Source organism: Alligator sinensis, unplaced genomic scaffold (genome assembly GCF_000455745.1).
Source record: "Alligator sinensis unplaced genomic scaffold, ASM45574v1 scaffold1128_1, whole genome shotgun sequence".
NCBI lineage: Eukaryota > Metazoa > Chordata > Crocodylia > Alligatoridae > Alligator > Alligator sinensis.
In genome coordinates, this window is record NW_005843338.1 from 91,757 (window position 1) to 106,901 (window position 15,145).

The 15,145-nt window shown below is 43.2% G+C and overlaps 1 protein-coding gene across 1 annotated transcript in view; it reads right to left on the reverse strand.

Annotated features, from left to right (window-relative positions):
- The window catches only part of MRAP2 (melanocortin 2 receptor accessory protein 2), a 53,365-nt gene that overhangs the window by 26,454 nt on the left and 11,766 nt on the right, over positions 1–15,145 (reverse strand). Inside the window, exons 2-3 of the mRNA XM_006038398.3 lie at positions 10,384–10,520; positions 2,984–3,117 (exon numbers count right to left, since the gene is read on the reverse strand). Of these exons, the coding sequence (XP_006038460.1) occupies positions 2,984–3,110 (127 nt within the window). The 5' untranslated portion in view covers positions 3,111–3,117; positions 10,384–10,520. The remainder of the gene's footprint in view (positions 1–2,983; positions 3,118–10,383; positions 10,521–15,145) is intronic.

The window sequence follows — 15,145 nt, forward strand, 5'->3', positions numbered from 1 at the left end:
TGTACACAGGTTAGAAACCTGCGTGAGCGGTGGGACTTTGCTGTCTGTGACTCCCAGCAGATGTCCGGGTAGTTTAGGTCCCCCATGACTACCGCCTCTTTAGCTTTTATGGTCTCTGATAGCTGCCTCAGGAGCCCTGAATCTATTTCTTCCCCTTGGTGTGGGGGTCTGTAGCAGACCCCTACCACCAAATCCCTTTCTCCTTGCCCCCCATGTAGCCTAACCCACAATCCTTCAACTTCCTCATCCTTTGATTCCTTCTTGATGAGGGTTGATGTATATTGCTCATTGACATAGAGCGCAACCCCTCCCCCTTTTTTCCCCACCCTGTCCTTTTTGTACAATCTATAACCCTCAATATGTACCGCCCAGTCGTGGGACGAATCCCACCAGGTTTCTGTTAGCCCTACTAAGTCACAGGTGTTTTGTGCAAGCAGGAGCGCTAGTTCATCCTGCTTGTTCCCCATGCTCCTAGCATTAGTATATAGGCACTTGAGCCCTGCGACTGGTGCCTTTGCTGCCCACCCCGCTCCGAATCCGAAGGGGCCCCTTATTTCTTACCTTCTCTCCCTGCAAAGGAGATGGGTTCTAGTCCTTGCTGCAACTGGAGTGAAACAAAGCCTAAGACACAGTTACAACAGCACAGACCTTCATCTATCATTCCAGAATACTCCAGTCCAGTAGTCAGGACCCAACAAGAGGTGGGAAAACTCGGTTCAAACTCTGGCTCAGAATCAGGCCGAGAAGGATTTGAACTCAAGTCTCACACAACTTGGTTGCATCTCAGCCCCCTGGTATAGGGAAGGGAACTTCCTTTTTAGATTTATCAGTGATGCCCTATTTCCTTAAAATACATGCATTTCAGAAAGTGCAAGACAAACTGTTGCCAGAATCTCTTTTTGTGCTTTGGCAGAAACTAATAGCAACTGAATCAGACACCAAGTCATTAATTCATTAATTCAATCCATAGCCACCTATCAACTCCTTTCTAACCTCCCCTTTTAGGGAAGGTCATCATACTTTCATCCCAATCATAGCACAGAGACTGTGCTCGAGGCATTGGCTCAAACACCTTTGCTTGGAGATTGACAGGAAAAATTATGCCTGGTTGATCTTGCTAGATCTTTCAGCAGCCTTTCACACAGTTGATGATGAAGTGCCAATAAAGTATTTACCCCACCTGGAGGGTATTCAAGGACTGCTCCGAAACAATTCTAGTAATTTAGGTGCTCCAGAGTCTGCACCGACTCCCAATAGCTTTCCAGGTGCAATTCCAGGTGCTGGTTTTAACCTGCAAGGCCCTAAACAGGCCATATATACTTAAGAGAACTCCCCTGTATCCCAATTTGATCCCCAAGGTCAGCCAAGAGCAACCCTTTTGAAGTGGTGGTTTTCAACCTGTGGTCTGCAGACTATGTCTAAGGGGTCTGCAAAGAGGACTATGATAAATCAAAAGTATGTGAATACCCACACTTACATTTATTTCAAAAGGATCCCTACCTCCATTTGAAATTTTCACAGGGGTCCACAAATGAAAAAAAAAAAAAAGTTGAAAAACACTGTTCTAAAGGGACCATACCATAAATGCCCCAAGACCACTTAGTGAGAACATATGGGAGGTTGTTCTCGGTAGTCACTCCTCAGTTTTGGACCCCTTGAAGCCCCACTAAAGCTTAAGCCTGGACATATTACGGAAATCCTGTAAGACCTGCATGTTTGTACAGGTATTCAGCAAGCAAGTCTAAGCTGGGAAACTGTTTAAGGAGCTTCTGTTTAACATTGTAGTCCATGTGCTTCTACATGTTGTTTTGGTCTTTACTATAAACAGCCCCAAGCCTCTGCTGGGAAGAGCAGGACACAAACCTAAAAAATAAATAGCTTGGGAGTGACTAAAACTGCTTTGTTTATTTATTTACTTTATATGCATTTATTAACAATCCAACCCAACTGAGTAGATGTTTCTTAGTTTCCCTAGTTACAGTAGCTTGAATTTTCCAATAATTTTCTAATTTCTAGGCATATATACTGCTCTGTTCACTTTATATATTTAATCTGCACTGTTGAACAACACCCATATCAATAAAAAAAAATGGAATTTAACATGTTAAGTAGTCTACTCCTCTAGTAAACATCTGATTAAAAATAGACCTGATGCAGATCTCTGCAATATCCTTCCATAAGGCTCCCCAAGTTGTTTGCTTCCCAATTAACAAATGATATTTCACAACAGGTTGCACAGTAGGAGTGTACAAATAATTATACATTTCTTAAAAAACAAATAAGTGTTAATAGTTCCATCTATGTACTTGAAGTAATTAAATGTGTATGCAACTTGGAAAGATAAAAACAAACTGTTGTTTGCATGGACAACTGGAACCAAGTTGCTTCTACCAGTGCATCCGACATAGGCAAAAATCAGCCTCTTCAGAAAGTCATATCTCTACCTCCGGTTACCACCAAGATCTTCATATACTTCTAAATTTTTTCTTAAGCTTACTTTCCTTTTTAATGCTGTCACTTCTATCAAAGCCAGAAAGAAAAATGTTTTTTCCTTTCTAAATCTGTTTCAAATCCTTCAGTTTCTTTTCTTCCCCTCCCCCCCATTTTACAAAAACAAAAGCAAACTAGTCATTTTCTTTTCTTTTGCTTTAATGAAAGTTTTCTTCATGACAGAGCAACTGGATGCTGAAAAGGATTATATGGTGTGATAACAGGGGGCTGGACACCCCTTCAGTCTTACAGAAGTGTGGACAAATTTATTTTTAAACCAAGGAAGTGCATGACATCCTGAGGTGCCAATATAAATAACAGCTCAAAGAAAGGAGAAAGAGAAACTGGAAAAAGCTATTAGCTTAATAGTTGTGTGTGGGATACCAATTCAAAGAGGTTTTTGAAGAATAATCATAGTTAAAGCACTCAGCAAGAGCTCTGACAAGTAGAATACAGGGCAACTAATAATACGGAACTTCTATATAGGACTTACATTTATGAGCTTTCAGTCCTTCGAATGAAACTGGTCCATACTCGTAATACTCATATTCCCAAGTGTAATCAGAATTAGATAGGGCTTGCTGAGATGTTCTGTTGGAACTTAACCTGTGCATAGACATCTTGAACCTGGACAGATATGTAGAAACAAATATACATGTTAGAAGTAAAAAGGAACACCAAACGATGACTGCTTGTTTTGTTTGTTCTTGCTTTAATTATCCTCTTGCAGTCCCCTCACACCCTTCTTGGTTACATCTGTTCTGAAACGGCTCCTTTCAAAGTCTATTTGTCCACCCCTTCAAAGGAGCCCATCCCCCTCCATTCTGTTCTGTTCTTGCCCTAAACCCAATGGGGCTCAAAACTCGTTTCTAGCATCTCTCTACAGGAAGATAATACAAACTAAGACCACGTTTTTCCAGCCTAGTGACCGACTATATTTCAAGAACACAAAAATAAGAAATATGTAAACAGGTAACAATCATTAAAATTAATCCAATAGCTGGTTAACCAATACATAGCCTTAACACTGTACAGCACTCAGGAATTACACTTTACAAAAATAACAGACTATTTCTTTTTTATTTTTATATTTATATATAAGAATTCCATTCAAACATGGAGAATTAGAAATACATGATTTTGGAACTCATTACCAGGGATCCTGGTTTTCTCAGTTTAAAAAAAAAATCCCAGAATCCCCAATTAAAAAAACCCAAATCCACATGCATATATATCTATAAATTTCTCTTGATATATCAGTTGAGCATATTTTATTGATATATTTACAATTTTAAAGCAATTTGGAAGCCTACCAGCGACTGTCATTATAATAAAATAAATTCTAAAAACCTATATCTTTTGGCATTTGATTTTGGTTCCTTTTTTGTTTTTTTAAATCATGGAAAAGAGGCAGAGGTGCCCCTGCCCCTCTTCTGCTTTGTGGTGCTGAGCAACCCTGATATGCCAGTGGCCATCACTCCCAAACCACTCCCCAGCCCTGCTGGTGCCCCCTCACTCCCAACCCACAGCCCCTACCCCCAGGCCAGAGCCCCCCAGTATGCAAGGGAGGGCAGGGGAGGGTGGCTGGGGAATGGGTTGGGTGTGCATACAGACAACATGGCAGGGGGGGCAGGGAGGGCACAGGCAATGCCTGGGGGTAGGGGCACACGTCACCCCCTCCCCACCCCAGATTTCTCTATCCCTAGCAGGGCACAGGGCTACAGCCAGCTCCAAGCCAGAGCCGCCTCTGCTGCCCAGCAGGCAGGAGCCAGCATGGGAGGGAGTGTTGCACCATGGCTGCTAAGATGAAGGGCACCCTGCCCACCTGGCAGCAGTGGGGCACAATGCCCTCCTGCGCTGGGTCCCACCTGCAGGGCCACAGAGGCAGCTCCTGCCCAGAGGTAGTCCAGCCTGGCTGCACCTACACGTGCCGCTGTGGGTGCAGAAATCTTGGGGGGCCTGCCACATCACTTGTGCCCACCCCTCCTGCCACTTACCTGGAGGGAACTGCTCTCCACCACCCTGCCTGACTGCCACTTGCATATGTGCGTGCACACATGCACATGGCATCCCCTACATCCCACTTCCCCCAAACCACAAGCAGCTCCTCTCAGGCTGGATCTCTGCCAGCCTGCAAATAAAAGCCTGTGGTTTCCCACATTTTTCTCCATTAAAAGGAAGAAAATGCACACACCTCTCTGGCAAACAGAAAACCCAGATCCCTGCTCATTACCCACGTGTTCTCCAGATGTCTCACTGTGCATTTTTTAGGGAAGCTTTGGATATTTTTACTTAGTTTTGACCCTGGTCCTGTAAAAGCGTATGTACGTAGTTAACATTAAGCACAGTCAGTGCTTTGGAACACCATGGAACTTTTCACCACAAAAATTAAGCAGGACAAGGATTTTATTTTTAATAAGAAATTTCTAAAAGTGCTCTCACTTAGGCAGAGAGGGATTGAGACATGGATGAATACATCCAACCTAAGTGTACAAATGCTTCTAACCATTTATTTTAGCTCGTGGGACGTCTTAAGTGTTGAGAGAGATTTGGTAAAGGCCAGAAATCAACCTCCCACACGCTCAAAGTGAAAAAATGAATTCATACTAGAGCTCGATATATATGGGGTGGGAAGGGAGGTTGGCTCCACTGACAATTATTCAAGCTCTAGTAAATGAACTTGCTGACAGGAAGGTTTGCAGAAACAATATTTGTTCTTCTACAGAAGAAAAATCTACAGATAAGTAGGTCCATGCTTTTAAGTCACAAGCATCAATCTTCAACCACATACAAGGAACATGACCGATTAGAAAGGCACTCCTCCAAAGTACAGAACAGAAGCAAATCTTGTGACCTTTAGGTCAGATCAAACTAGCTCAACTTTCCAATGTGGAATTCTCATTTTGAAAAATTGTAATAAATGCTCACTCACACCTGCAGGCAGAGAGAGTCTGTGTTTGGATCTCTTGTAATCTGTACTGGAGACAGCCGTCTATTGTCTTCCCCTACCTACCATGAGACTTTGCAGGGGGCTTACAAAGTCCGTGCTGAGGAGTGAATGGTAACTAGGCAGGACTGGAGGTGTACTGGGCAAGCCAGTTTACAGTCAAAAGCTGCAGTGCCATGACCCATGTGATAGCAGGGGCTGTGGCCAGAGCCTGTGCTGATTAGCTGGTCAGCTGAGAGCTCACAGCATGCTCAGGAGGTAACAGGAGCCAAGCTGACATGCCAGTGAGCTCAGAGCATTGGTGTGCTCCCTCTGTACAATTCACAAGGGAGTCATGGAAGGGAGGGAGTTTCAGGATTGGGTCCAGTTTGTCAGATGGGGTATAAGAGACCATCAGGGCAGTGCCAGACTTCCAGCATCTCCCTCCTTCTCACTCTAGAATCCTTTCCATCTACACTTTCAGTTGCACAGAAGTTCCTTAATTCCCAGAAAAGAGCATCACTTAAAGCAACATTTCTCAACCCATGGGTCATGACCCAAAAGTGGGTCACAAGAATATTTCAAATGATCGCAAGCTGCTGCAGGGCAAAGGGATGGTGGGAAGGCACCTACCCCTTCCAGAGGGGGAGGGGGAGAAGGGGAGAGCTGTGTGGCAGGACTGGCAGCACCGGGGCCAGTGCCCATGCTCACAGGGGCAGGGCAGCTGAGAGATGCTGCCTTGGGGGGAGGGAAAAGCAGGGCCATGGCCCAATCGCCTGGCATGGCGCAGGAGCCCCAAGAGGGATGCCACGGACCTCCCTTCCTCCTCCCTCCAGCCCGTGTTGGGGCCAGACTTGCTCTGCTGCTGCCCACATGAGCCGGAGCCACTGCACTCCAGCCCGAGCGGGATGGGGGCAACTAGGGGCCCCTCCAGCAGGGCTGAGGGGGACACGAGTCAGGACAGGCCACGAATCTTTGCAAGTGGGCCCCAACAGGAAAAAGGCTGAGGACCACTGACTTAAAGCCTGTGGTGGAGAGGAACATGGAGGATGGAGGGGACAGGGAAGATGCAACTGTCATGATTTTAAGCATGTTAGTATGCAGCTGAAGGACGCTCTCAAGGAAGGGAACATTCAGCTAGGGTATATCTGCACTGTTGCATAAAATTGATCAAGCCCTTCAGTAGTGGCCAACCTGGAGGGGTGCCTCAAGTGACATGGGCAGCCTCTGTACATGGAACATGGCAAATGAGGGGGGCAGCATGGAGCACAAATGCATATAAATACAGGGAGCAGAAAAAAAAAAGTAAGACTGGATGAGAAGCACAGGCTGAGAGCAGAAAGCAAACCAACATGTAAGAAATGGGAAGGGATCTAGAATGGCATACATACCTGCTAAAAAAGGTTGCCCTCCCCCACTGCTGAAGCTCATCATTACAACAATCTGAACTGAAAAACCTTAAAATCAATCCTCTACTCCCCCCACGCCCCCAAAGCTGCAGTTCAGCCCTACCTACAAATTCTATTGAACTTAAGGACCTTAAATTCAAGAATTCTTCAAGCCAAGTCTTCCCCACAGCATACAAAGCCAATTTCTGCATCTGGATATATCTTTGTCAAGCAGTGAAACAAGCAGTTTTCTAGGGAAAAATGTTCTTCTTAATATTTACATGCATCTTGGATCTAAATTTAGGACTAGACAAGTATTAACCTCCACAAACAGCACAATCAGTTTTCTGTTTTTTTCTTAACAAACACCTCTGCTTGCTTCCCAGCCCCCTCCCACCCCCCCCCAGTTTAACAAAAAGAACCCCAAAAAACCGAGCCTGTAGGTAGTGGAAGACACAAGGCTTCCCTTTTGTTTTAAATATAAACACAGAGCGACTACTTTTACCATCTTGATTTTTCACCGAGGTGAACACTTGTGCAAGCAGAAGGAAGAGGCAAGGATAACCTCATCAGTCCTGTAGATCTTAGGCTGGAAAACCATACAGCCCACCCCAACTCCATTTTATCACTTTTCCTATAACCCCTCCCCACACCTGGTGGGAACAACCCACAGAACAGGTCCAGTAGGAAAAAAAGAAAATCATGAACTGTCTATACAAAAGAATACATTTACTGCAGACAGACTTGCTAGAAACCCTGAGAAAGTGGCCCAGAAATAGAGCCAGGCACGAATACAGACTGGGGAATGATCAGGTAGGCTGCCGTACTGCAGAGAAAGACCAGGGAGTTAGCAGAACATAAACTGAATATGAGCCAATAGTGAGCTTTTAATTTTTTTTTTTTTTTTTGCAACAAAAGCCAACAGCATACTGGGTATTAATGAGAGTATCACTTGCAAATAAGAGGTGGTGATTTTTCTGCTCTATTCAGCACTAGTGAGGCCTTGCCTGGAGTGCCGTGTCCAGTTTTAGGACCTACACTTCAGGAAGTATGCAAACAGATTGGAAAGAATTCAGTGCAAAAATAAATAAATAAATAAATAAATAAATAAATAAAGATTAGGGACCTGGGAGGTATGACTGGAGGAAAGGCTAAAAGTAGGGCTATTTGGTTTGGAGAAAAGACTTGGGGAGGGATTTGGTAACAGTAATACCTGAAAGGTAGGGGTGCGTTCACATGTGTTCCTGTCCACTACAGCCAGAGACAAAACCTAGGAGCAATGGCCTCAAACTGCAGCAGGGAAAATCTGGGTTGGAGATTACAGGAACTGACTATGAGGGTGATCAAGCATTGGAGCAGGCTACTTAAGGAAGTTGTGGAATCTCCATCCCTGGAAGTTTAAAAGCAAGCTAGACAGACTCTTGGCTGCAATGGCTTTGTCAAAGGTGACCCTGCCTTGAGCAGAGGGATGGACTTGATGATCTCATGATGTCCCTTCCAGCTCTACTTGTTTTTTTGGGGTTTTTTTAATTATTATTATTTATGATCCCGTTAATCCTACAGGGTCGTGGAAGCTCTCAAGGGTTTCTGGCCAGGGTCTGTGGCCTGTTCAGCCAAGAAGGGCAGTACTGAATCCCTCAGTAGAACTCAGGGCAAATATCAGCAAGGCAAATCTAACTGAGACTTCCTCCATTTCAGCTCCTCCGTGGACTTTCCTCCAGGAGAGAGCAATTATACCACCCAATATGTGCATTAAGTAATAATGCAGATTAAATTCAGATGAAGAAAAAAAAAAAGGGGGGAGAGCCATTCAACTATAAAATTAAAATCACTCCTACACACTGGTGGGCTCTGCAATGGCCACCTCTTTTGGAAAAGAAGCAAAACAGCAGTGTTAACAGCTCCAAGGTCTTAAAAATGTGCTAGTGCAGTAAGTGGCAGGAGAGATGTTGGGTTGTATTACAAAAGGAACCTAAAAACAGCAGTGAAGAAAAAATGTTCTTATTCACATTTTTCTTTCCTTCTCTCAACACAAGCAAAGATGAGAGAATCTATGCCCAATCCAACAGCAGTATACACTGATTTATTTTAACATCTTGGTTAGTTATTACACAGACCAACCTCAATTGCAGCAACATGTATATATGTATCATGTTTGATAGAGTATGAACAATGTAGCTAAATGGTTTACTGCAAAATTAAAATGTAGAGAAGACTAGTACTATCTTGCTTGAAAGGCAGCAGCCGCACAAGAAGAAAATGTGATAAAGCTATCTTGTACTGAAAAACTTCTTTACTGTTTGAACCCTCAAGGCCTGGAACAGACTCTCCCAGAGGTGGTGCAAGCACCTACTCTGGACACTTTCAAGAAACATTTGGACATCTATCTTGCTGGGATCCTTCGCCCCTAGCCGACTTCCTGCCCCTTGGGCAGGGGGCTGGACCCAATGATCTTACAAGGTCCCTTGCAGCCCTAATGTCTATGAAATAATGGCAATTTAGTAACATCTATCAAAGGACTGTAAAAATGGATTTAGTGATCTCAGTTTCCCATAAAGGTAATGATGTTTACTCTTTCTTTGGAAACTTCACCAAGGCCTACCACATGAAGTTGTTCAGGGTTTTTCTCATTTTAATTTCCTCTTCTATTCTTTTGGACTTCAATCCTTCACTGTAAGAAAATGCTACGTGCTATTGGCAGGCTTGCCCATTTTCAAGAGACTTAAGCCACAGAGATGTGGCTAAGGCAGAAGAGCCCCAGAAGCCTGTGCCTGAGTGACCATCGCATGAACCTTCTCAGATGTGGGAAGACATGCATATATGTTTAATTAGATGCAATCAAAACACAGCACAAGGCCAAAAAGGAAACATTATATATAAGTAAGAACCATACATAATAAAGTATTTGGATTATTTGATGTAAATTCATCTCAAAATAATTAGAAATAGAATTTAATGTAGCCAAATGTATTGAATGTTATGCTGCTATACCAGATGCATTTTTGTTAGAATGCTTAGATAATTTATAAAAAACAAAAGCAGCCCTCAGACCACAAACTAAGGCGGAGGAATAACAAACCAGTGTAAAGCAACATTCCCTAATGGGAAGGGAAAGGAGATAAAGAGGGTTTCCTTTTGCTCTTTTTCCTTTGTCAGGGGCATACATCCCAACTAACTGATACAGTCTTCCCCACCCCCCGCCAAGAAATCCAGTTTAATCTGGTCATAAAAATTTCAGTGAAACAGAAGTTTAAATAGGATGGATCTGGATCAGATATCGTTCATTAGAATACAGTATTAAAACCAGCCATCTATAAATACTGGGCATAGGCTGAAGAGGAATTCGGGGACTTTAGACTTCTACACAACACCTGCCAGACTGTCTAGAGGATGGTTAACAAGAGAAATTAGCAAGAGAACTGCATGGGACAGCACCTGTGAGAAGACCAAAGTGAAAGCAATATAATTGGCTTCCAAAAAAGATGCTAAAGCAAAGGATAGTATAATCCCTACTCCAAAAAAGAATCATAAAATTTTACTACAATTAAGCAATATAAAATCTGTAATGCCACTTAATACCTGGAGCTAGATGTATCAATCTTCAGTTTTGTACACTGAAGTCTAGTCTTCAGCTGGGCTCAGAAAAAAATTTCATCCCAAAGTACAGGGTTGCAGAGACAATCTTTCTTCCAAAGAACAAATCATCAGAAGGAAACCTAGGGAAAAAAAAATGTATGTACACATCTCAATGGACAAACCAGGCAGTTCAGACATAGCAGGCACTGTATTCATAGCAGAAAAAAAGTTCAACTCAAAAGTGGGAGGGAGGGAAGGCAGGCTAAAGCTTCTTGTCAAATCCCCCACCAAAAGACCTAAGCAGGGCAGCAGCATTTAAGTTCTAATCACCTTTTAAAAGAGAACATTATCCTGTTAGCAATCCGTGCCAAGGCTACGGAAACAACGTTATGGCATGAAGGTTTGAAAAACCGGAGGAGGAGGAAAGGGGGTGGGGACAAGCAGGCCAGAAACATCTGTTGCAAAAGCAGAGATGTGGGTTTTCCAGAAAATTTTCCAATGCCCTAAACAGAACATGATCTGATTTGAAATGTTTGTTTACTAAACAGAAATCAAATAACACTAAAAAAAAGTACCACCATGTTAATTTCATGTCCCAATAGCCACACGTATTTGAACTGAAATATTTGATTAGGAGAAAAATTAAATACAACATACTTAATGAGGTTTAAATGTTATATTCAAACAAATTCAAAGCTTCACGTGGAAATAAATTATTTCTATTGGAATACCTGTAAAAATGTAGAGAGAATACACAATAGCATGTACTTCCTTTACACTGTTTATTTAAATTTAAGGGAAAAAAACCGAAGGCACTGAAAACTGTTGACACACTAATTTTAGCGTACCCAAAGAACTGTGCATAATATGCCGTGGTTGTCCACTCATCTACTTCAGCAGAGTTTAACTCTCTTCCACTGAGGTCACTGCAGCACCTCCAGTTTCACTGTCCCTATCTCTAGAATCACTTGCACTATTTATTAGTTCCATTTCAGAATCGGATTGAAGCAAATCTGATTCAGAACTACTTGAAGCACATTCTCTTTCACCGTAGGTATTAGTGTGGGGTGGAAAATTTTCCATGGAAAAATAAAGCGCTGGAAAATTTCCCAGAAAATTTTCCACCCCATATCTCTATGCAAAAGCTTGAAATTCACTCCTAATCACTCTATTACACAAGTCTGAAGAAGTGTCATCTTCATACATATACATGAAGAGCATGTACAGCGTGGGGTTTGGGTGCAAGGCAGTTCAGACGAGGAGCTGCTGCACTACATAAAACCCTCAGCAGATTCAAAATGCCATCTGGGAATAAACATTATAAGAAATGAGTTAGGGTTAGCTCCCTCCTTAGCTGCTACTGCACACCTGGAGGTGAAGCAGCCCGTAGCAAAGTGGGAAGAAAAAGGAACGTAGAAAAAGCTGTCTAGAGTTAGTGGCTTCTGCTTCTATAGATCATGGGCTGATCATTTCCTTTAACCCACACAGCTGCCAAACCGTATTGCTTTTAAGTTAGGCAACCCCTTCCTTAACAAGCCTTTCCTTGTAAACTGCAGGATATTAATATCACAAGAACTTCTAGTCTTGCTCCCACCACTGGCTCTGTAGGACAAGAAAATCCAGTTCCAAGTAAGTCTCTAAATTTACCACACCAAAATCAAACATGAATGTGATAAAAACAAACCAGATGTCATGCATCCCAGCACATTTCAAGCCCACCTGAAGTCAGTGTCAACAAAGCTATTAACTTTTATTGCTGGAAGTACCTTCTGCCCTCTCATAGAGAAGACATCTTTGGTATAAGCATGCCAAGGAAAACTGAAGCATGCAACAGCTTATAACATGAACATATTTTAACCAGAAATATTACAAATTCATTCAGTCTACCACATTTTCATTTGGAGCTGTAGTACATTTGCTTACACAGGAAAAGATAAAAGCATTTCTCCCACCTCCTTACCAAAGCCTACAATTACTGTGCAAGTAGTAGTCCTCAAAGCTGTTTCGGGTATGTACACATCATGTGAAAAGTGCCAGATACGAGTATCAGAAAGCTGACACTGAGCAACATGCTGACTGTAAAGCAAAAACATGCATTACAAAATAAGAGGTGTGGAAACAGCAATTCAATCTTTTCGACCTTCATTCTGTCAGGGAAAAGAAGTGTGGCTCTATCCTGCAGAAATCAAGGGGCACCTATACAAGTGCCAGATGTCTGTTCTGATGTGTGCTAATTAGCACACATCAGAGCAGGCTTGATTAGTCTGCTGGAACATGTTAATATACATGCTTCAGCAGCCTCTTTAGTTTGAGTGCCTCTGCCACCATTTTGAAGAAAGGGACACTGAATACGTGCAACAGTGAGGGTGCTTTAATTAGAGCCACTCTCGAGGCTGCTCTAATTAAAGTGCCCTCCCCAGAGCACGTGGATAGACACCCAAGGAAGCCAAGTTCTTTACAGTCTCCCCAATCTGAAGGAAACATTGCAAAGTAATTATTTAGCATATTGTGTTTTTCCCCCCAACTGCAATGCAAATTAGTTAGGAACCTACCTAAATTGCAGCAGAAGTGCACCGCACAGTGGCTCCTTTCATCCTGCCACGACCCCCTCAAGCCGATTGGCAGAGGGGCCCAGGTACCTCCTGCACTTGTTGATCAGCAAAGGCAATACCATACAATACATTTATTGTATAATCCAATGGTTGGTTACATACAACACTAAACTTCATTTTTCTGTAAAGGTGCTGAAGGGTTTCCTCAGAGCTTGCAAGCTCAGTCAGGGTGTTTGCACTCTTGGGACAAGGATCTGCAGCAGGCCGTGCATGCAGAAAGCACGCATGTGATTGGACAGCTGGAACTCCAGGGCAGGAAACCCAAGGAAAAACAGGGGAGACTAGCTGGGGACAGGGGAGCTGAAGCTGTGCTGAGAAGGGCTGCTACCAGGAAAATTGCTTCAGAGAGGATGACTGGCAGAAGAATTGTGATCGAGTGAGCTGCTACTGAGGGCAGAGGAGCCACCAGCTAATGAGTTCCCAGGCTTGCCTGGTATCCTTTACTAAAAGGAGCAGGGGTTGTGTAAACGGGTTCCCCTCCCCGCTCTTAAGATCCCTAGGTGCAGCGAGTTACTCGGGGACAAGGGTTGCTAGAGCAGGTTTTCTGGGAGACTTAGAGAAAGCAGCAGGAAATTGTGGCTGTGCGGGAGCTCCAGCAGAGAGCTCAATAAAGAACAGCTGAGAAGGGGCACTTCAGGTGCCAAACACAGGGGAGCAGCCTTGGGGAGCGTCTGGGGAATGGTGTGATTGATTGCAGGCGCCCAGGAAAGACCGGACAAGGGAAGAAACCCTGGTCTCCAAAGCAGCCTGACAGGCACCCCCATTTTCTATCCAGATGACAGCATTGCCACCCCTCTTCTGAAGCAGAGTGAGTACCGCCCCCCGGGCTTCACTGCACCATGGGCTACTTTGCTGCAGGCAGAGTGATTTTGTGGAGACCTGGCTGATTAAGTGTATATGCCTGTTATAAGTTGCCTGAGTGTTAAAGTTGAGAACGTAATTGCTTTTGTTCTAGGATAAGTATTTGCTTTATCTGCTGGTATAGATTATTATTGAGCTTATTGAAAATATTTTGTTTGTTATTTATGGGATGTCAAATTTGTCACTCAGTTATTATTGTAAATAATAAATTATTGTAAATAGTTATTTAGTGTGTGGTCTAAGGCAGGGAGGACAACAGGAGAGCACTCCAATGAGTGGTGATAGACCGAGACCTGTTGGCACCCCAGGATCCCAAAAAATGTGGGCGTGGCTGCAGGTAGAGCCGCTGCCAGGGTTACATTTCTTTTCTTTGTTTTTTTTAACCAGCTAATCCTATATTGCAGCAAGAGCTAAGAAGAATGCCTACAATGGAACGTGCTGGGCAGCTTAAATTATGAGACACTTCAGCTACATATGATTTGGTCAAATTAACTGTTCAGGCTAAAATTTTCTATCCCGGGTATCCACACCAGGCTAACTTTTTCTGGAAATTTTCAGCAGAAGTATCTCAGAAAACGGTTTGTTCCAAGAAAAAAAAAAATAGGGCAGTAATTCTCAAACAGGGTCCTACAACACCCATGGGTGCCTTCAGATCCTGTCAAGGGTACTACAGGATTCCACACAGTGTTAGGTGTACACACATGAGTTTTAACATGGTGTTAAAACCATTCTGGCCTGTGATGATGTTTGAGTTCTTTGCAACAGAAAAGTAGTTCTACTATTTTTCCATAGTAAAAAATTAAGACCTAGCAATTTCCAAGGGGTGCCTTGAGTCTAAAAAGGAACACACTGAGTTTTAAAAGGTTAAAAGGTCCAGTGAGAACCAGAGTAGGGAGAAATATACTGTTTTTTGCCCATGTTATAAAATAATGTTTACAACTCTTTCATTGAGACCCTCTAACAACTTCATGCTTTTGAGGAAGAACTTTGAATGTGAAAGGGCCTTAAAAAGTAGGGATGTTCCTTTTGTTGTCCCAATGGAAAACCATACCCAGATTTTCCAGATTTAATCCCCCCACCCCCGACCAACAAGTCTGCACAGGCTTGTCACAGCCCAAAGTTGTGGGGTTTTTTGTTTGAGTGTGCTTCGGCATCGCTAAATCATGTTCCCGCCAAATTGCAGCTCTTTTGCACGGTGGAGTGTTCTGCTGCAACAGAACCCGCGTGCAGGAGCTTTTCCCGCCAGTTCTGTAGCTTTCTTTGCATAGTGCATTTCTTTTGCATTATAGCAA